The sequence below is a fragment of the Sturnira hondurensis genome, unplaced genomic scaffold (assembly GCF_014824575.4).
Source record: "Sturnira hondurensis isolate 20B ecotype Veracruz unplaced genomic scaffold, ASM1482457v3 Scaffold0014384, whole genome shotgun sequence".
Taxonomy (NCBI): domain Eukaryota; kingdom Metazoa; phylum Chordata; class Mammalia; order Chiroptera; family Phyllostomidae; genus Sturnira; species Sturnira hondurensis.
Window position 1 is genome coordinate 8,530,293 of NW_028087015.1, and position 22,673 is coordinate 8,552,965.

The following is a 22,673-nucleotide window of genomic DNA, read 5'->3' on the forward strand; positions in this document are numbered from 1 at the left end:
ACCCAAAGAGACTGAAATGTGCCAAGTATTAGTTTCCTGTGGGCAGACCCAGGAAGAGAACTCAAGTGCCCTGCTTTCTGCAGGGATCTGGAAACCTTTCAGTGGTAGGAAATACTGAACATTATTGACCTGATCAAGTAGAAAAGTGAAAACACTATGATCAGTTGTCATAAAATCAATATTCATAGTATACAATTCATAGTGTATAATTGGGGATTATTTTGAAGAGTGATTTCTTAGCTGCCTTTTGGGAAATAAGGTCTCCTTGGAGTGTGCGCTCACCTTCTTGTGGAGGGTCACCGTTGGGAGGGAGGTCCTCTCCTAAGACTCCTATCTACAAAAGTAGAAATTTGGAACACCATGTTCTTTAAATGTCTTGATTGTATTACACTGACATGCTAGGAAAAGAGGAGCTTCCTGATCTTTCGTTCTTGAACAAACCCCCATCCCTCGTGGGGTTCGGCGCATGCTGGGTGGTGTGCCACCACCACAGGCCCTTGCTTTCCCGCACCGGTTGGCCTGCTGAGTCCCTCCTCCGCCTCACTTCAGTAGAGTCACAAGAGCCATTTGCCACACTTACACTGACTGCTCCTCCCAAGAGCCCCGTGGCTGTGCTGGCAGTGCAGTCCTCTCCCCTCGCGGGGGCTGTGCGGGCTGGCGTGTACCCGTTGGAGCGACAGCACTGAGCTGGCTTTTCCTTGCAGACCGAACCACTCCAGAGCTAAGTGCACTGACCCTTCTGCCAAGAAGTGCTCGGTCATGGATGCTGATGACGAGGCTGTCCTGAACCTCATTGCCGAGTGTGAGTGGGACTTGAGCAACCCTCCTAGGAGCACAAGTTCCAGCCAGAAGGAGCAAGAGGAGGACTTCCACAGTTCCCAAGGTACGCTGCAGCTCCACCCGAAGGTCCAGCTTGCTCTGGGCACAACAGTGCTTTTTAGAAAACTTACCCTTAAATACAGAATCTTCATGAAGTCTTATGTACTTGTGAATATCAGTAATTTGGATTATAGAATTATAGAAGAAAACGTTATATATTTAAGTTGAGTATAGTCATAATGTATGATGGTTTAAATTGTATTCTTCCTCAGATCAATTACAATTATAGGGAGGAAGTAAAATGTGCAAGTAGACAAGAAGGTAACATATCCTGTTATTGGGGACCACTCTGTAAGTTTCCGAGATTGCAGCCCCACAACAGCAAGCCCTGAAAGGGGGTAGTACATCTCCCTGGGAAACGAGGTAAAAATGCAGGTGGCAGGCGTGACTAGGCCCTAACACCAAGGGTTCCCGTGGGAACCAGGCCTGAAATGTACATTGCATCCTTTGAAGCTTGCTCTGCTTTGTTTTGTACAGCCCTGGTGACATAAACTGGATGTTTAAGTTCAAGGCATAAGGAGTAAACTCCTTATCTCATGAAACACTTCTTAAAGACCCTCTGGCGTCAGCATGACTAACAGACCCTGACCTATGACAGATCTCTGTGTTCCTTCGATTGTTATCTGTAGATAAGACCTGTTTTTGTCTGACCATAGCCTTTTGACACTGATGGATGAGCTATGCATATATGCTGTGTACACTACACATACCATTCCCAATAAAAACCATTTGAGAGAAGGACTAGGGGTGTTTTCCACTAGAGGGAACGCCACCCCCTGTCCTGCTGGAGCAGCAAGATTGTGTCCAGGACACTATATTGCTGTCTGTGGTGGATGGGAGGAGCATGCTGCTGGATGGAGTTCCTCCCACATCCTGTGAGTGGTGGGACTGACATTTGTATCAGCCATGGGGGGTGTTCACTAGCTTTAGGGATCACTTAGAACCCAGGCTGCAACGTTAGAACTTTCAACCCAGCAAGGTCATCGCGAAGTCTCTCTGGTGCATGCGCAAACTCCACCACTTTGCCAGGGACTCTGTTTTCCACTAGGACTTGTGTGTAAACTTTAGCACTGTTTCTTCTTCCATTATGAGTTTCTGAGAGCTTTTCATGAAGATGACAGCAGGTTGGGGTGTACGTTTGGGCTGAAATCCCAGGATTCACCTGCTGGCAGGACAGCTGCTCTTCGGGTGTCCTTGCCCACTCTTGGTGTTGTCAGTCTTCTTTATTCTGGCTGTTCTTCTGGGTCAGTTTTAGTATTTTATTACGGTTTTAATTTGATTTTCCTGAAGACCCGTGATGAAAATCTGTTTTGTGTACTTATGGGCCATTTGTATATCTTCTTCTGTGAGGCTTCTGCTCAAGTCTGTTCCTCTCTCTTTCTCATCTTGGTCAAAGTTGTAAGTCTCTTTGGGTCTTTAATACAACCCTTTCTCCAATGTAAGTGCTGCAGATTTTCTCTTGTTTTCTCTTGTGCTGCAGATTCTGTTGTTTGCCTTTTGTTTTCTTAACAGTGTTTTGAAAAGCAGAAGTTTTAATTTCAATGAAATTCACTTTATCAAGTTTTTTTCTTTATATGATTTGTGCTTTTTATCACCCTGTGAAAAAATCTTTGCCCCCTGGCTCATGAAGATTTTCCCCTGTGGGTGCGCAGGCACCCTGTGGCCCATTGTTGAGGCCTGTGGCTCACTCTCAGTGGTTTGTGAGCGCAGTGGGGGATGGGTCAGGCTGTCCCCTCCCCCGCCCCCATATATCCAGTTGTGCTAGTGCCATTGTTGAAAACACCATCTTTTTTTGCCACTTAATAACCTTAGCAAGTGGGTTAATTCAGTTGACTCGAGCCTCTCTGGTTTCTGGATTCTGTCTTATCTGTCAGCAGGTCTGACTGTACCGACACCACACTGTCCTGAGTCCTCAGCTGTGTAGTGAGTCGGTCAGTGTCAGTCCTGTGCCGGTAGCCTTGCTGGCAGGACTGCTAGACTCACCGTGCATTTGGCGATTGCATTATTGACCTACTTATTTAATTGATATACTTAACAGATAAATAATATACTGTCAGACACACTTAGAATGTAATGTAACTGTTAGTGAACTAAAACATTTTACACGCTCTTTAATAAAATAGAATCCAGATACCTGTGGAGCCCTCACTCAGTGCAGCACCAGTGTGGCGACTCCATAAAGAAGGGCTATGAGAAGAGAAAAGGCAGCTCCAGAGGGTGTTGTCCAGAAAAGAGGCTTCAGAACCAGCACTGTGGAGAGCTCCCACCGCAGGGAGACCCACCGGAGGCCTGTGGCTCCTTCAGGCCACACCCACACTTCCCCGGGCACCCAGGTAATCTCCTACAGCTGCTCCTGACTCCTTAAGCAAGTAAATATTTTTCATCGTGTTTGCTGTTCACTATGAAGTTGCTCCTCTTCTCTTTGTTTGTGGAACTCTCTAAAATGCCTTAGGAAAGAACCGTGTGCACTGTAATTTAGAGTGTGTCCATATTTCAATTCCTAGTCTGTGAGTACTTTGCAGTTTTTCTACACACACACACACACACATATGCGCGCGCACACACACACAGACTTTTTTCTCCCTCTCCCTCTCTCTCACCACACATTTTCTTGTAACTACATGGGCCCGGGTTATGGCAATAGCTATATTTTAAAAATTAGAGATGAGGATATTTAGTAAGTTAACTGAGGTGCTGTGTGTGCATATGGGACAGAAGTGTCAGGAAACCTTCCATGTGAGTGAACCAGGCCCCCTCTTGGGGCTTTTTCAGATGAGTTCATGGGGCCTTTGGGGTTGGGATGGGCTATGGCGGTGACCTGCTCACATTGCGGGTTGTAGGCTGCTGCAGGGTGCGGTACTGGGGCCAGGTCACACACTCCCCACTACGTCCCCTGCTTTGCTGGCCTGGTTATGCCTACCCTGTGTCCTGAGACATCATAATGATGCTGTGGGCGTGGGTGTGCAGGACCCTTGTTCCCACCTGCCAACCACCAGAAGTCATCACTTCACTTCTGTTCACAGAGGTGCCTGTGCTCAGTGTTTAGACCTCCTTCTGACCTGTAGTCCCTGTGAGTTCTCAGACAGAGCGCACATGGAAAGGCAGCACCAGCAGAACAAGGAAGTTCCGTATCTGCTTCATCCCGCAACCCCACGTTGGCACTGACCACGTTTCCTCCATTGTACCTTTGCCCCCGCCCTGTGTACGTGCATGTGTCTTTATGTGGGTGTATGGATATAGGTACACACACGTGTGTGTGTTCTTGTGTGCTTATGTATATACATATGTATGTGTCCCTATGTACGTGTGCACATACTCTCTTTGGCACCTTGGAGTGGGGTGTCCTGGCACTCCTAAGCATTCCAGCATGGTTTTCTAAGCAAGGACATTCTTCCGAATGGCATTTCCCTTCCAGAATAGGAAATGAACTCTGCCACAGATGGAGCCTAATCACATCACCTGATGTTGCAGCAACGTTGTTTCCTTTGCGGTCCAGGACCCTGTCCAGATGCTCACAGTGTGTCTGATTGTCGTGGCTCATCTCTCTCCTGTGACCTGGAATGATTTCTCGATCTTTCTGTCTTCTGTGTGCTTGAGGGTTTTAAAGCATTCAGACTCTACTTTTGTGGAGTGTCTCCCAGTGTGACTTGCTCTGCTGGTCCCTGATGGGCAGACTCAGCCAAGCTTTTTGTGGGGTGGGCTCATACTGGGCTTTGGGGCCAGAGTGGGGAGAAAGAAGAACACAGGTCACAGGTCAAGGTGAGGTGGTGCAGTAGTGCATGGTCTGCGTCTGTCCTCAGGGACAGGGACGGGGGTGTGTGACATGGAGTGACCTGTGGGGTCGTGGAGAACAGGTGGAACAGTTTGTGGACACAGTAAGAGTTCCACTAAGAGGCAGAAGGACGTGGGGAAGTTTGGTGATGGACACAGAGCTGAGGGAGGGAGGAGCACATCCAGGTGCTCTCGGCTCTGAGCAGCCAGGTGCCTGGCATTGTTTACTACAGTCATGAGCACAGGATGCCCAGGTCTGCTGGGGAGTCCCAGGCTTGGCTCTGCTCGTAGTGAGCCTGGGGAACATGTAGAGGTCAATGCAGTATGGGAATGTAGAGGAGGTGCAGAGGGGCCTGGGTGGGAGGACACCCTCAGGAGGCTCATCAGCCTGGGGTGTGGGAAACCAGGCAGGGTGTTCAGAGTTCAGGTAGAGGAGGGTCCCAGGACTCAGGGCTGAGGGGCTTCAAGAGGAGAGCAGGGAGGTACAGGCCCTGAGGGACCAGGGACAGCCTGCCTTCTAAGGGCCCTGATCCACATGAGCAGGGCCCAAAGTGCCCAGGTGCCGTAGCACCGCTGGGGAAGCCGCTCAGCAGATGTGTGCCGTGTCCCCTGGGGGAGGCAGGGTTGGTTCTAGGTACTGATAACATTAATGGACTCTCCTATGGGAACAAATTGTCAAGCCCCCTCTAATTTCCAAATTTTAAGTTTTTACTCACTTGACTCATCTTTGCTATGCATAATTTTGGCAAGAAAACATAATAATTAGTTGATTCATTTGTTAAAGGTATTACCTCAGTCTTTTGGCTCTGATGGATTTTCCACGTGTTGCACATGCATACACTTATACACCCTTTTTAAGTAACAGCACTGGTCGCTGTGCCCAGAGAATTCAGTCTAACGAGGGCCATGTTCTCCCCTCTCTCACAGACTCCACAGATGCTGAGGACTCAGTGTCCTCTTCTCAGAAGTCAATTTTGTCTACACAAAAGGTGTTAAATCCTTTGCCTGCTCCTGAAAAGTACAGAAAGCGAAGAATGCCTGGTGGGAGATTCCAGGGACCTGCAGACCAGGAGTGTCTCAGCTGCCTGGAGGAGAGTATGGGCAGACAGAACAGCTCCGAGGGCAGGAGTGAGGGCAGGAGCGAGAGGACCTTTTCTCATGTGGAGGCCTCTGAGCCTGAAGAGCAGAGACCCCACAGCACGAGTGGTGCCAGGGAGGTGAGTGGAGAGCGCAGGGTGGCTGGAAGCCACAGCCGAGTCACTGCTGTGTTTGCTAACGCCGTGTCTTCTGTTTTCAGCATCAGCTGTGATCACCAGTCAAATACAGCCCTTAAATGCACTTTCCTTTGGTGTTTGTCCTGTCCTTGTTTTGCGAAGCGTTCTTCCATGCATTGGGATCCAGGCATGGTGGGCGGGCTTCCCGGCTGGTTGCTGCAGGTCCTGGGTCAGAGTCTGCTTTTGCAGGGATCCCGGCTGTCGTCCGTTCTTTGTTCTGTCTCCCACTCTCACTGTGCTGGTTGAGGGGAGGAAGGAAAGCAGGGATATGCTTGAGATGGGAATGTGCGCAGGCCATTCCTGTCCGCCAAGGGTGGACATCACCTGGCACAGAGCCGAGCCCAGAGGACATGTGCACTTGTGGGCCTGGGACTTTGCTGGGGGAAGGGGGGTACTGCCCATGGCTCCTCCTCCCCTTGGCTCAGGGCTGTGGCCTCACAGTGGCCATCCTCTTGGAGAGGGCACTACCTGTGCTTCTCAGGTGGAAGACAGAAATTTGAGTGACTGTACTGTGTCCACCCTGAGGACCATGGCTCTGTCACCCATGCCTATCACCTGGCCAAGTGTCCAGATTTAGCCTCTGATGGAGGTGTTTGTGCCAAAAACTCCCTGGGATGGTCTCAGCCTCAGTTTTGGGAGCCAGCAGCCAGGCTTCAGTGTTACCGTGAGACTGGGTACAGGATACAGGCTGTCCACCCCTGGTGTGAACCTGGGCAGAGCAGTGCTCCCTTGGTGGGCTTGCCCCTGGGAGCCAAGGATACACCTACCACCCACCTCCATGCTCCCTGGGGCTCGGGGGCTCGCATGGCATGTGGTGGTGGTGGAAGGTGAGGGGCATCCAGCTGATGCAGCATTCCCTGCCCTGGCCCAGGGCCTCCTGTCACTTGGTCTCACTGGCTGCTTCAGAGTTCTTCAGTAGAAAGTCCCTCTGTCTGTTAATTAACAGTGAAGAACACTGGCTGTGAAGGCGGGGCTCTCACTGACCTTCTGCCTGGAACTGATTCCTGCAGACCTGGGACCAGTCCTATGTCCCCAGCTCTGGTCATGGCCTGTGTGGATGTAAGCCTTTACTCCCTGCCTCCCCCCACAGACCCTCACTCACAGTAAGTTTACCCCGACCACTTGGAAAGTGAGCGGGAAAGCATGAGCCATTCCCCCGTTCTTCAGTAATTCTTTCAAATTGGTAAAATAATTTTTCTAAAGGGAGGAAAGGAGAGAGCATCGCAGTGAGTACCAATGACAGCTGACTGTGTCAGGACCGCACAGGCACTGGGTGCAGCCTAGACGGTTCTGCCCTGTAGCCTCTTCTGCACAGGTGACGTAATTACGTTCAGGGCATTCTGGGCACCAATGACTGTGCAGGCCAGGACTGGCTCTGAGGGGTGTCCCCTCCCCGGGAGACACTGTGGACTGGTCAGGAAGACCCAAAACAGCCACTCCTGTGGGTGTTTCCACAACCTTAGCCCTGCAACTGAGATTGTGGGTTTGGTGGTGGTGTGGCAGTGTCAACACATGGCATGACGCCGTGTAGTGTAGGCTGCTTACATCCTCCCTCAGCCTTTCCTCCTGTTGTGAGATGGCACCCCTAACCCACTGCTGTGGGCACTCAGGGCACTGAGGTCTTCCGACCCACCACGGTCACACGTTCGGGGCTGGGGAGGTGAATCCCATGAGTCATCCCCTGTGGGTTTGTGAACAGCCCCATCAGGCAGAGTCCGTGGGACAAGGCTGTCAGCACGGTGCCTGGTGGGCACATGAATGTGTGGTGTTAGAAGCCTTGTGTTTCAGGAACTGGAAGCCAGTGTCATGGTTTTGTCGCCACTGCAGGTGTCTCCCAAATTGCACTCAGCTGTGCCACTTGGGAAGAAGGCCGCCCTGGAGGTGACGCTCCTGGATGCCCTCCTCGACCTGGTAGACAGGTACTGGAATGGATGCAAGTCCCTGCGCAGCAACGAGAGGTTTCTGGGTGAGTCAGGAAGGGACAGTCAGCTCATGGGCTCAGCCACGTGCGGACCCATCCTTCAGGCAGCATTGTGTTAGCTGGTATCTGTTCTCCCCTTGCGTTCTGGGCCCCGCACCTTGCTGGACCTTCCCCATCAGCTGCTAACGGCTGCTGCGCTGCAGGGAGCGAGCATCCTGACAGAGTTCCTCACAGCAGCCAGGGGCTCCCTTGAGGTGTGGCTTTTGTTTTTTTAGCTGCTGGCTTGGGTTTGTGGAGACACCTCGTTGCCTGGTTTTGTTGGAAGTGCCATACATAGTTATTTGGTTCTCATCGCTTTGTTTTCACTTGGGGATTTGGAGAGACTAAAAAGCTGTTGCTGTCTTCTCTGAATCTTTTGAGAGTTTGATTGCATGCAGACCCCAGGATTTGTCATGGTTTTGATGAGGTCTGGGGGGATGGCCTCTCCTGAGAGGACTCTGGTTTGCTTCCACCTGGCACCTGGGTGCAGGAACACACTGGGGACCCTTCACCCAAAGTCATGGTGTAAAACAGGATGCCGCATGTTCCGGGGGCTACCTCTCTCCCCTGGGGTGCAGGAAAGTCTGGGCTGCAGCGTTCAGTGTCCCAGCAGGAGCAGGGACTTGCTAGCCCTCTCCTTCCTGATGGAGTCTGGGTCCTGCGTGGAGCTGCTGCTGCCTACCTTAGCTGCTGCCAGGGTCTCTTGAGCACTTCAGCTGCTCAGTCTTACAGCCCCTCAGCATTTCCTCCTACACTCGGGGTGCCCCAAGATGCTGGAACCCCTGGATCAGCATCCCCATTAGTCTACCCTCTCCTGTTAGGGTAGCAGTAGGCTACAAGGCTGCTATTCCCAGTCATGAAGGTGCCAGGTGGTGCTGGCGTGCGGGTCCCAGGCCAGCACAGAATCGGTCGGGCTGTTAAGAGAGTGCGCTGCATGGCTAGCGTGTGCAGCCAAACCACCTAGGACATAGCCGCCTCCTAAGGGACACCTTCTCTCTAGCGTAAAACTGCTTCTGCTCTTCTCTGCCTCCCATCCTTGACGGAATGTAGAAGAGCTGGAGCAAAGGTCATTTCAGTGGTGGCCGTGTCCCTTTGCCAATCTCCGTGCCTGTCCATGTAGTGTGTGTTATTCAAGATGTATGGAATATTATTTTGTTTACACTTCATCCTTTCAGCATAAATGCAATAATAATCCTTGATTTGTACTCCTAGCTCAGGCAAGACATATTTTGTCATCTGTTCAAGACTTTATAGCAACTCAGGACAATTCGACAATTTTGAGTGAAGAAATTAGCTACTTGACTCTGGAAAATAAATCTTTGCAAAATCACCTTCTTCAACAACAGCAGCAGTACAGCGAGAAGATCAGTGAAGTGGTGTCAGAGCTCAACAACACTCGGAAGGAGATGGTGAGCCACGCCCCTTCTATTTCCTTTTGTTCAGTCGGGGAAAACATCGCTTTCACTTCACAGAATGAGAGGAGACTGTGCTTCCCTTTAGCTGCTGTCAGGCTGCAGCACTGGGGCTCCTCTCTGGCCTTTCCAGGATTACAAACCCTCCCCACGGGCTGTCCCCACCTGTGGGGACTCCGGCCTGACTTTGTGTCACTCCCAGATCCCACAGCAAAAGTTGGAGGCATCGCCACTTCTCCCAGCTCTGCCTCTCCTGAGCAGCTGCCTTCTCTGAGAGAGGGTGAGTGGGAGAGACAGAGAAGATGAAGCCAGGCTTGAGGTGGAGCTTTTGTGGCCCCATGTTCACCGGCTTAGGCTCCCCAGACCACAAATGAGAAAGGTTCCAGTTAGCTGGGTGAACCTGGGGTTCCTGCCCCTGTCCTGCCTGCACCAGCCAGCTACAGGACCTGAGGTGTCCAGTTGGACCTAAGGGAGTTCCCACCACCAGGTGGCTCCCAAGGGCAGCCAGAGCCAGCACAGCTGGGCTCAGCTTCTGAGCCCAAGACTCCTGGGTGTCAGGGCTGCCCTTGTCCTTTGTAACCTCACCATAAGACACATTAATGCCTGCATTGAAAAAAACGAAGATGTCAAATTAACAACTTAAATTTACTCCTGAAGGAACTAGAAAAAGAGCAACAATCTAAAGCCATAGTTGACAGAAGGAAGAAAATACTAAAGGTCAGAGCAGAAATAAAGAGAATAGAAAAACAAAAGAAAAAAATCCACAAAACTGAGTTGGGTGTTTTTAAGAAAAACTATACAAAATCAACAGACCATTAGCTAAACTAAGAAAAAAAGAGAAGGCTCAAAATCAGAAATGGAAGAAGAGACATTACAATGGATGCCTCAGAAATAAAAAAAAATCACAAGGGACTAATATGAAAGATTGTATATGAACATATTGGAAACCTAGAAGAAAAGGATAAATTCCTAGAAACATACAACCTACCAAGATTGTATGAAGAAGAAATAAAACCTGAACAGACCAAAAACTGTAAATAAGGAGATTGAGCAGTAATCAAAAAGCTCCCAGAAAATTTTTACATTACATCAAGAAGATTATCTACCATGATCAAGTGGGATTTTTCTCCTGGACTTCAAAGCTGTTTCAACATATGCAAATTAATGTACCACATTAACAGATTGAGAGATAAAAACCACACAATTGTCGCAATAGTTATAGAGAAACCATTTGACAAAGTTCAATGTTCATTCATTAAAAAAAAAACCCAACTCTCAACAAAATAGGTATGAAAGGAAATTTCCTCAGCATATGAAGGCTATTTATGTAGCCACAGCCAACATGGTCACTAAAGGCTTTTCCTCTAAGGTTGCACAAGACGAAGATTCCCACTCTCACATGGCCTTGGCAATGATTTTTTGGATATGACACTAAAACCGTAGGCAACAGAGGCAAAAAGAAACTAGTGGGACTGCAGCAGAGGAAAATGCTCCTGCACAGGAATGTAACAGTCGGCCACATGCAAAGGAAGCCTGCAGAATAGGAGAAAATATTTGTGAACCATGTGTCTGATAAGGGAGTAATATCCAGAATGCAGAAAGAACTCATACAGCTCCATACCAAAAAAAAAGGAAAGAGCCTCATTGAAAAAATAGACATTTTTCTAAAGAGGATATACAAATGGTCAACAGGTACACGGAAAGGTGCTCAGCATCACTAAGCATTGGAAAAATGCATATCAAAACCACAACGAGAGACTTCCAGCCAAGATGGAGGCGTAGGTAGACACACTGCCTCCTTGCACAACCAAAAGAAGGCCAAAAACAATTAAAAAACAAAAAACAACCAGGACTGACAGAAAATTGAACTGTATGGAAGTCCGACAACCGAGGAGTTAAAGAAGACACATCCATCCATACCAGCAGGAGGGGCAGAGACGGGCAGCCCAGCGGAGAGGACTCTGGGTGAGGTGGTGGCTGGAGGGCCAGGGCAGTCAAGGCGGCAGCTGGTGGGCAAAGCGGCAGAGGGAAGACCTGGTGAAGTGGCAGGTTGCAGACTGGGCAGTCCCACATTTGCGCACAGATAAACTGGGAGAAACAACTGGGGAGCTGGATGTATCGCACAACCCAGGGTCCCAGAGCCAGGATATAAAGCCTCAAACCACTGAGTGAAAACACCTGTGGGGATAGGGGCAGCAGCGGGAGGAACTCCCAGCCTCACAGTAGAGTTCACTGGAGAGACCCATAGGGTCCTAGAATGTACACAAACCACTCACCTGGGAATCAGCACCAGAAGGGCCCACTTTGCCTGGAGGAAGCGGGGGAAGTGACTGAAATCTGGCAGAGAGCAAAGTTAGCACCATCATTCCCTCTCTGACCCTGCCCCCACATACTGCATCACAACACAGTGACGTGGGTTACCCTGCTGGGTGAACACCTAAGGCTCCACCCCTTACTACCTAATAGGCATGTCAAGACAAAAAAAAAATGGCCCAAACAGGAACAGATCAAAGCTCCAGAAAAAGTACAACTAAGCCATGAAGAGATAGCCAACCTATCAGATGCACAATTCAAAACACTGGTAATCAGGATGCTCACAGAATTGGTTGAATCTGATCACAAGTTAGATGAAAAAATTAAAACTATGCTAAGTGAAATAAAGGAAAATGTACAGGGAACCAATAGTGATGGGAAGGAAACTGGGACTCAAATCAATGGAGTGGACCAAAAGGAAGAAAGAAACATCCAACCAGAAAAGAATGAAGAAACAAGAATTCAGAAAAATGAGGAGAGGCTTAGGAACCTCCAGGACATCTTTAAACGTTCCAACATCCGAATTACAAGGGTACCAGAAGGAGAAGAGGAAGAGCAATGAGAGGAAAACTTATTTGAACAAATAATGAAGGAGAGCTTCCCCAGTCTAGCAAAGGAAATAGACTTCCAAGAAGTCCAGGAAGCTCAGAGAGTCCCAAAGAAGTTTGACCCAAAGAGGAACACACCAAGGCACATCATAATTACATTACCCAAGATTAAAATGAAGGAGAGAATCCTAGAAGCAGCGAGAGATAAGGCGACAGTGACCTACAAAGGAGTTCTTATCAGACTGTCAGCTGATTTCTCAGAAGAGACCTTACAGGCAAGAAGGGGCTGGAAAGAAGTATTCCAAGTCATGAAAGGCAAGGGCCTACATCCAAGAGTGATCTATCCAGTAAAGCTTTCATTTAGAATGGAAGGGCAGATAAAGTGCTTCTCAGATAAGGTCCAGTTAAAGGGGTTCATTATCACCAAGCTTTTATTATATGAAATGTTAAAGTGATTTATCTAAGAAAAAAGAAGATAAAAATATGAACAGCAAAATGGCAGCAAACTCATAATCATTAACAACCACACCTAAAACAAAAACAAGCAAACAACTAGAACAGCAACAGAACCACAGAAATGGAGATCACATGGAGGGTTATAAATAGGGGGAGTGGGTGGGGGAGAGAGGGGGAAAAGGTACAGAGAATAAGTAGCATATAGATGATAGGTAGAAAATAGGGGGAGAGCAAGAATAATATGGGAAATGTAGAAGCTAAAGAACTTATAAGTATGACACATGGATGTGAACTAAAGGGGGGAATGCAGGTGGGGGGTGCAAGGTGGAGGGGGGTGAAAGGGGGAAAATGGGACAACTGTAATAGAATAATTAATGAAATAGATTTTTTTTAAAAAAAACAAGCTATTGCCTCACACCTGTTGGAATGGCTGTCACCAGTAAACCAACAAATAACAAGTGGCGGTGAGGACGTGGAGACAAGGGAGCCCTAGTGCACTGTTGGTGGGAATGCAGTCTGGTACGGCCGCTGTGGAAAGCAGGATGGAGTTTCCTCAGAAAACTAAAAACAGAGCTGGTCTACAGTCCAGCAATCCCACTTTGGGGTAGATCCATAGGAAATAAAATCAGTATCTCGAAGAGATATCTGCACCCTCATTTTCACTGCCACGTTTCTCATGGTAGCTGAGATGTGGAAGCAGCCTGTGTCCATCTGCTGGTGGACAAAGAACATGTGTTTACAAGGGAATATTATTCAGTCTTGAAAAGAAGGAAATCCTTCTGCTTTTGCAACAGCATGGGTGGACCTCAAAGTTAAGTGAGTCGGACAACAGACTGCACAATCTCTCTTACACGTGGAATATTAAACACTTTAGTAGAAGAGAAGGGTAGAACAGAGTTACTGGAGGTGGGGAGTAGGGGAAATGGGGTGATGCTGGTCAGGGGTGCAGAGTTGCTTTGTGTAGAACGAACAAGTCTATGGGGCTGACAGACATAGGTGATAATACTGTATTAAACTGGGAAGTTTGCTAAAAGACTAGATTGCAGGGTCACTCATTACAAAAAATAATAGCAGAATATACGTTAGCCAGCTTGACTGTGGCAGTGACTTCACTATGTGTATATCAAATCATTAAATGGATACAAATTTTTACCTAATAAAAGACTACCGTGCATTCAGTGTTACCTCACTAGTCATTGGGGTTGCATTTTATTGTACGGAAACCACTGAAGGTTCCCTCTTTTTAAAAAGTCACTGCTAATGGGCTATGTCATGCTGTAGGGTATGCTGTGGAGATACCAGCCAGGTCAGTTTAAGTAAGTTACTTAACCTTTCCGTGTTAGTTACTTATTGCTGCATTATAAGTTACCCCCCAAGTGTAGCGCCTTAAAACAACAAACACTGTAGCTTCTGCAGGTCAGGGATCCCAGCAGAGCAGAGCTGGGTGTGTCTGACTCAGGTCCATGAGGTTGCGCCCAGGCTGTGGATCAGGGCTGTGCTCAGCTGTGTAGCCTTGATGGGTGGGTATCCTCTGCAGGCTCGCTCACAGGCCTGGGCTCCGCTCCATGCCACATGGGCTCTCCAGAGGCCGTGGGAGTCCTCACGACGTGGCTGGTCATCAGAGAGCCAGAGCGCCAGGGAAAGGCCATCCTTGTAGTCTCCTCTCCAAGGTGTTGTCACCTCTGCATATTGTGTTCATTAGGAGTCGGTCATCTGGCAAGGGGGCCACTGCATGAGGCTGGGAGCACCCCTGGGACATCATCGCAGCCGCTGCCTGCTACACCTATGCGTCGGTCACTCGTTTGTAAAATGAGAGTGGCGTTAGTCACAGGATTGCTGGGAGACAAGTATCTGAAAATGCCTGTTACATATGATATCGTCTTTATTTTATGAGAAACTGCCGTTCAGAGATCCCACCCAGATCTGCACTTCTAGAAACAATGAAAAACAGTGAAAGGATATTGGCAGGCTCTGGCGTTTAAACTCAGTGTACATTATGTGGCTCACAAATGCCTCCCACACCCAGAAAGGGCTGGAGCCCTGCACGCCTGGTCCATCGTCACCACGCAGAACACTGCTCCTGTGGGACAGAGTCCACCCCTTGGGACATGGCACAACCTGTCAGTGTGAAAACAGAGGACCATGGCACTTGGGGTTTGGCGCGGATAAGCAGGTAGCATCCCTTCCTTTTCTACTGCCGAGTTTAGGCCTCGGGTGTCAGCTTTGTACCTGTGGTGCAGGCCAGCAGAGAGGCATGGGACAGGGGCCGCTGGGAGCCCCTGTCTGGGCCAGTGATTCAGAGCCATCTGCAGCCCCAGAGCCCCACTCAGCGCCCCCTCATGACCCCGCCCAGGGGTGGAGGAGTGGTCAGTGGAGTAGTCAGGAGACTTGCTGTGGGTCATCCCACCAGGAAGCAAGGAGCTTGAAGAGACAAGCTAGGTTTGGCTGGCAGGTGCTGCTTCCCACGGAGAAGTCACTCCTGAAGGTCCCACTGCTAAACCTGGTTTATTCCCTGTGTGACAGTAGTGGCTCCCTATGTAGATTGTGTTGTGTGCACTGGTGATCGTGTTTCCCAAGGTCCTGGCACCCAGGAGACTGGAGACTGAGGCCTGTGCCCGAGCCCCTTGGGCGTGGCTCCAAGCAGAAGGGCTGTGCAGTGTCAGTGTGGTCAGCCCTCCTGCCGGCTGCACGCACCTCAGGTGAGACTCATCAGGGCCTGGGCCCAGCCCTGCCCTTTGGGAACTCACTGCATCCTCATCCTCGGGAGACAGATGTAACTGGCCAGCCCAGAAACTCCTGCACGGCCAGGTGAGGGGGCTCTGTGAGCAGGTGGGGGTGGGGTGGGAGTGAATGAGCACGGCATTTTCCTGGTAGCAAGGGCTCCCGTCACCTGGAGACACTCACTGCCCACTGGAAGTTGCTCGGAGCGCCCATTTGATGGGGGTGTGCCTGCTGGGCTTTTGTGGCTGATGAGTGAGATTGTGGGGATCCGCTGGGTCCCTGCTCCAGGCAGCAGGCAGCTTTGATGGCCCCTGTGCCACCAGGAGCCCCAGGGCCCAGCATGGCCCTTGGGAGGCACTTAGCCTTAGGCAGAGGCTGCTGTGTTGCCTGCTCTGACAGTGGCCTTGGTCCCCCTTTCCCTCCTTAACGTCTCATCAGCAAGCTGGGCGATCCCTTCACTCTCTGAGAATAGAAAGGAGCCCATGCCACAGCACCCACCTATGATAGAGGAGACTGGTGGTCCCTGTGTGCTCACAGATTAAGGAGCATGAAGGTGATGGGGCTCCTGCAGGGAGACTACCTGCCCAGGCGGACCACAGAAGCCTGGGATCTGCCTTGTGCTCTTGCTGTGCAACCATGGGGCTTCCTGGAAGGGACAGGGCTCGAGCAGCCCCTACATCCATTCCCAACAGCACCAGGCCTGTGACTCCTGCACCAGCACACCCCTCTCTAGAGGACAGGGGAAGACTGGTCCCCCTTGTGAATCGGGTTACCCCCTCTGTCCTCCCTGAAGGGCACTGCACAGCTCTCAGCCTGGCCCACCCACCGACAGGGAATCTTCCCTGTCGTGCTTCCCTGTACACGTTAGCAGTCATGTGCCACATAATGACATTTCAGCCAGCACCGGAATGCACGTGGCAGTGATCCCATACAATTAAAATGAGGTGGACAATTTCTATCGTCTAGCGATGCCGTGGCCTTCCTGACATTGTAGTGCAAAGGTTGTGAAAATCACCGAGGCTGTGGTTGAGGTGGGAAAGAGCTTTAACCCGGGTGTGGAAGAGGAGGACACTGAGGAGCCCTAGAGGCGGCCCAAGGACCCAACTAACGAGGAGTTGTTGGAATAGGACCCATAGCCAAAGAAGAGGCAAGAGAAAGGAACATGCAGGAAAAGCAAAAGAAGAACCCCCAGGAATATTCACAGGGAAGGGTTTAGAAGCTTTTGAGGACCTCAGCAAGCTCCTCAAACAGCTGGAAAACATGGCCCTCAACACCAAGAGCTTTTCATTAATAGAGAGGAGTGCGGTGGCATATTGTCTCCTACAAGCACATTGTGGTGAGAAAAAGACACTGGGCAAACCATGACATGTTTCTGGAGAGAGTGGCATGTCCTCCTGAAGCGGCTCGGGCGGGTCCTTCCGGAGACATTGTCTAGGGGAGGCCTGGTTATCACAGGAGACGGTGGCTCTGAGCCTGTTCCGCCCCTGAAGACCTTCCAGTGGGACAGGACGCAGAGGGCAACAGATACTGGTGATCTGACCCTGTGTGGGCCTGGTGTGTCTCCATTTTTAACAAAAAAGTTAAAAAATTTGGGGAAAAGCTTATAGAATAAGAATATAAAGAAAGAACATATTCTTGTACAATGTACAGTATATCTGTGTTTTAAGCGAAGTGTTACTACAAGAGAGTGAAAAAGTTAAAAATGATTAAAGTTTATAGAGTACAATTATAGTAAATTATGGTTAATATATTGTTGAAGAAAAAATATTTTTCATAAGTCAGCATCACCTAATTTATAAGTGCACAGTGATGCCCTAGGCCTTCACGTGAACTCACCACTCACTCACTGACTTCCCCAGTGACTTCAGTCCCACGGCTCTGCTCATGGTAAGTGTCCTACATACACGTACCATTTATTGTTATCTCTTGCGTTTGCACTGGACTTATTCCTTGTTTAGGTGTGTTTAGATACACAAATACTTACCCAGTGTTACGGTTGCCTGCATTACTCAGTACAGGAACGTGCAGCACAGGCGTGTAGCCAGGGAGCAACAGGCGACCCCATGGGGCCTAGGTGTGCAGTGGTCTGTGCCGTCCAGGTCTGTGTACCTGCCTCTGAGGTGTCCGCAGAACAACACGATCGCCTGACAGTGCCTTTCTCAGAATGTGTCTTCTCATTAAGTGACATATGACTGGGCTGCTTTTCACATGGAGATCAGCAGTTCTGATATATAAAAGAAAAATAATAGCTGTTGTCACTTAAGAGGGTTTCATTTAATTTTCTGTCTGCATTTTGCTGAATTTGATTTGTCCTTTCTAAGTGTATTGTTCTGTGTCCTTAGGATGACTTGAGACAACATTTAGACAAGTCTCTGGAAGAAAATAGTAGTTTAAAGGCTCTTTTGTCCAGCATGAAAAAGGAAGTAAAAAATGCAGAGGCTTCAGCTGCGTTAAATGTACAGATCAGCGGTGAGTTTGTGGTTTGTTTGGTACCACTACCTGGGGAAATGTGAGTGTTCAAACATTCATAGAGACGGCATTTTAAATTATGCACAGAATTCAGAATCAGCAAACAGTATAAAAGGGGTGTAGGAGCCCACATCCTGGTCACTCTGTGAGTTGTCCTGGCCTACGAGTGGTGTGCACACTTGTCCGTGGCACCCTTGGGTGTGTGTGGAAGGAGACCTGTGCCTGGGGCAGAGGCTCCTCCGCCGTGGGCCCCGTTCCTCTGGCTCCGTGGGAGCTCAGGGACCATCCTGGGGCTGTGGTGCCACCAACTGTGGTGCCCACCTGTCTGCCCTTGACGTGCGCGGGGCAGTCGCCCTTCTGCCAAGCCTCGGCTGTACCCAGCAGGCGCGGGGTCCTCCTCCCCAAGCACTGCACCTTCCAGACCTGGGTCACGTTCGTGTGTCCCTCTGTTCGCTCAGATGCCACAGGGTCCCGCACAAATAACACCCTCCACCCTCTTTTTTTAAATTACAAAATCATAGCACATCCTTCTGTAACATAACACTATCACACTCAAGCACATCATAGGACATTTTAGGTGAAATGTTCAAATTGCTGTGCATCTCGTATGAAACATTCACACACCAGTCCCTGTATTTTGTTTTACAAACATACACTCTTGGTATTTCAGGTGCGGATCCTGGGCTTTAGGATGAAGGGGTGTCCGTGGTGTCTGTTTTCCATGGGAACCTTCTTGGGAGAAATGGGGTCTCCTGAAGGGTTTCATTTCATAAATGTTTCCTGGCCTATGGCCTCTGTCTCAAGGACTTACTGTGGCCTACGTCATGTGAACGCAGCCACGGAGAGTTGCCTTGGTCTGTCCTTGCCCGTTGTCTTTCCTGGGCTAGTTTATTGAGTAAGAGTTGTTTACAATCTTTTCTTTTTTTAATTTTTAATTTAAAAACTTTCCCCTTTGTACCTTCTGGGAGTTTTTTGTTTATCTTGGTTTTTGCTTTTTTATTTTTTTTTGAGATGTCATTTTCACGTTCACTGTTCTTGAGCTCCTTCCAGTTCAGCTTTCATTTTGCGTTCCTGCCTGAGTTCAGCCGTCTGCTTGCTGGCATCCTCTGGTTCTGGCTGCAGTTCATTCCGAAGCAGCTGTGGTTTGGTCAGTTCTGGGCGCGGCTTTCCTAGTCTGAAGGGCTGTTGCTGTGCTCGTCCAGCGACTCGGGTGGGCTTCGCCCTCGGTATGTCTCTACTGGTCCTTTCACATGGAATCTGTTCTGAATTTCTAGAAGGAGCAGGCCCTCTAACTCCACAGATAGAGATGGTGGCCTCCTTTGGTCCTGTCCCCCTGCCCCCCTCCCCGTTCGACCTGGACCCCTCACCAGCTGTTTCTCTGCAGAATGGCTCCATTCTAGAAGGGACTAGGCAAGTCTGCCTCAGGGGGTCGTGGGTTGCTCCAGCCCCTTCAGACCACACAGGACTCCCTTGGGTTCACCTCATTAGAGGATGCTGAACCTGCCTCGGGCCAGCCCTGGTTCCCTGGGTGGCCTACAAGGGTTTTCCATGAAAGCGGGTCACTTGGGGGTGCCCCCACTGCGGGTCTGTCAGCTGCCCCACTGCTGTGTGTGGCACCTGCGCGTGTGGATACCGTGCAGGGCTGGGGCTGTCTTACATTTGGGGTCTCGAGGCTCCCTTTTTGCCAGGTGCTACAATGTGGTCTGTGGTGCTCTGGTCTTGTCATCTAGTTCCTGTTGGTGCCGACTGCTGCGAGGTTTGTGCTGACCCTCGCCACCACTGCCCTCTTACCAGAAGCTCAACAGATTCTGAGTAGGGTTTCTTATCTAAGTGCAGGAGGCCCCTCCATCCCTAGGGCAGTGGTTGTGAGAGGGGCCAGCTGTCAGTGTCGGCATCCCTCTGCCTATTACCTTCCCGTGCTGGCTTTCCCGTTTTCTCTGGGGTTGTGTGGTTTTGCAGTGGCGTGTCTACATGTGGAGTTATTTACATCCTGGTTTTGGATTTAGGAGCTAATAAATAGTATATTTCTTGACCCCTCCTCCCTGCCCCTTGAGAAGAAAACCCAGAGAGAGACAACATATGGAATGTAGATATAACCTCTGTCACTGATGGATATGGGACCAAAGGGCACGTCAGAGACCTGTGGCCACCATGGGCTTCCAGCCACTTCCAGTCACATCTCAAAGCAGCAGCCTCTCCCCTTGACAGAGCTCACTGCTCTGTGGAAGAGATGCCCTCAGGCCTCTCCTGCCAACACACAGGCCCAAAGGAGCGGTCACCTACCTGGAACCAGGCCCACCTTTGTCACTCCCCTGCCCCTCACGCAGGGGTGTGGTTCTGTGAGGATAGCCGCAAGGCAAACTCCCTAAGCTTCAGCCCCAAGGAGGGAGCCAGAACTGGGCCTGGTGTACAAACGCCCAGGTGTGTACGGTGGGGCCCTTTTTGTTCACCCCTGTCTTTGAGTTGCTTACAAAAATTGACCTTTGCTGAGCTCCATGCATATTCTTCCTCTTGTGTCCTGGGTCAAGTTTAAATTCAAGAATTCTTTTAGTTTTCCAAGTGTATAAATGAATTTCACTAAATAATGCTGCTTATTTTCTTTTCCAGGGCTTCAGACCAATGTGAAGAGGCTCTCTGGTGAGATTGTGGAGTTGAAGCAGCACCTGGAGCACTACGACAAGGTCCAGGAGCTCACGCAGATGCTGCAGGAGAGCCACAGGTGCCTGCGCTGGGTGGGGAGGAACGAGGCGGGGGAGGGGAGTGGGGGAGGGGCAGGAGCTGCTGGTGTCCAGCATTCTGGGCCCAAGTGTGTCGCTGCACTGCCGTGGCACTTCCATGAGCTTCCCTTTCTTAACAAAACTCAATTCCCTTTCTGGGGCAGTATTCTGTGAGGTGTGACGGAGAGACGAGGGGACGTGAGTGACAATGAGTGATGTTGTGGGCTGATGGCCCATGAGAGGTAGGACTGAGCTGAGACTAGATGGGAGAGCAGAAGGAAGGGAAATGAGACACAGGCACGGTGAGGGGAGGTGGCAGGCGTACAAGGTCACTCCCTAGAGCCCAACAGGTTCCAGGTCACAAGGTGTTAGCTCCATGGGGTTAGTGTGGACAAGGCAGGGGTGCAGAGCCCCTAAGTGCAATGGAGTGGGGTTCACATGGACTTGTCCACTCTGAGCCTCCACCTGGTCAGTGGCTGTTTCAGTGGTCCAGGCAAACAGGGCTGCCACCTGTACCCCTGTGTTTTGCAGTGGGGGGACTTTGGTGGAGAAAATGGCCCTCCTTATGCCCATTTCTTATGATTACACAAATGTGCTTGAGTCATTGCTGACTGGGTTGAGCAGGGCAATTTGGCAAAATATAATACCATTTTCTTTCTGAAATCCCCTCTATAATTAAAAATAGTTAATACTATTAAAAATCAGGACTTTTCAGTTGTACTGTTACAATGTCAGAATTTTTAAGAATGTCCTTTATATTTGACTGGGAATTAAAAATCAGTGTTTGGGTCTTTTCTAGAGTTAGAACATTGTTTGCCGGTAATAGACTCTGACAGCCTTCTCAATAAACCGTGCGTGGCTGGGGCATGGAGGGACCCATCTCTTCATGCTGAGTCATGGATCCGTTTTACTGGCACTAGGCAGTGCCTGCGGGCTGGCAGGACGGCTGAGGGGTTGAGTCAGACACAGCCCCACCCAGTCTGCAGGCAAAGGGCAGATGGCAGCCTCCAGGAGGGAGCAGGAGGGGGCAGGTGTGCAGGTCTGGGCATGGCTGGAACCTGTGGGGTCAACAGGCAGGCTTGGCCAGGTGAGGGAGGATGCTGCTGGAGAAGACAGCAGCAGAGCCAGGACATGGCTGCCCTGTGCTCTCCCCAGTTCCCTGGTCAGCACCAACGAGCACCTCCTGCAAGAGCTGGGCCAGGTGCGGGCTCAGCACAGGGCCGAGGTGGAGCAGCTGCACTGGAGCTACAAGGAGCTCAAGAAGACCATGGCCCTGTTCCCGCTCAGCAGCGCCCGCCTCGGGAGCTGCTCCTAGACCTGACCTCCCTAGTCGTGAGGCGTGCACGCGTTTGTTCTTTACCTGGTGTGCGTGTTGATGAGAGTTGTCTCTTCTGTTTGCAGTTACCTTGTGAGTTCTGAGGCGTAGTCAGGGCCCACAGCTGTTTTCTAAAACATTCTAAAAAGACGGGATTAATCCAAGCCGTTCACATGTTTTGAGACAAACAGATCATTAATTTTTCATCAAATATCTTAAGATAAAGGAAATTCAGTGTTTTTTTGCTTAATGTAAAAGAACTGTGCATGGTGATTAAAGAAAATAATTTCTTATGTAACAAAATTCTTATTTAACAAATGAATACATTGTTCTAAAAAGTGGCTCTTTATAAATTATCATTGAATTCTTTCATACAATAAGCTATGTACCATGGTTAGAGTAGAAACAAGTAAGTTCAGGATTTAATAAAAGTAACATTTATAGTGTGGGAAACCTTTTTAAAAATGTTGTTTTATATTAACTTCCTACAGTAAAAATATCTACCCAAGCTCTGGCTCTCTTTTGCTTAAAGTATATTTCTGAAAATTATGTTATAACGGAATAAAATTAGATTTTTCTTTTAGTTTGAAAACTTCATCCTATGGAACACCCACCTTCTTTGGTAAAATAATTTTTTAGAACAATGTTTAATTGATTGAGGAAAAAGAACCGGCCTCTGAGGCATGCTGTGTGCAGCTGTGCCTGCCAGGACTATCCTGGGGACGTCAGTGGGGCACTGGGTCCCCCTGAGAGGAGGGGGGTCTCTAGGCTCTGGGTGTCCTTTCCAGTCACCTGTCTGGTCCCGGCTGTGTTCAACACCACCAGTTTCTGTACAATA

General features: G+C 49.6%; 1 protein-coding gene across 1 annotated transcript in view; it reads left to right on the top strand.

The window, feature by feature from the left end:
- Positions 1-22,315, top strand: part of CEP72 (centrosomal protein 72) — a 41,410-nt gene extending 19,095 nt beyond the window's left edge. The window contains exons 5-12 of the mRNA XM_037062931.1: positions 705-883; positions 3,003-3,212; positions 5,578-5,867; positions 7,752-7,890; positions 9,097-9,293; positions 17,677-17,803; positions 20,411-20,522; positions 21,676-22,315. Coding sequence (XP_036918826.1) covers positions 705-883; positions 3,003-3,212; positions 5,578-5,867; positions 7,752-7,890; positions 9,097-9,293; positions 17,677-17,803; positions 20,411-20,522; positions 21,676-21,835 — 1,414 coding nt within the window. The 3' untranslated portion in view covers positions 21,836-22,315. The remainder of the gene's footprint in view (positions 1-704; positions 884-3,002; positions 3,213-5,577; positions 5,868-7,751; positions 7,891-9,096; positions 9,294-17,676; positions 17,804-20,410; positions 20,523-21,675) is intronic.
- Positions 22,316-22,673: the final 358 nt, after the last annotated feature.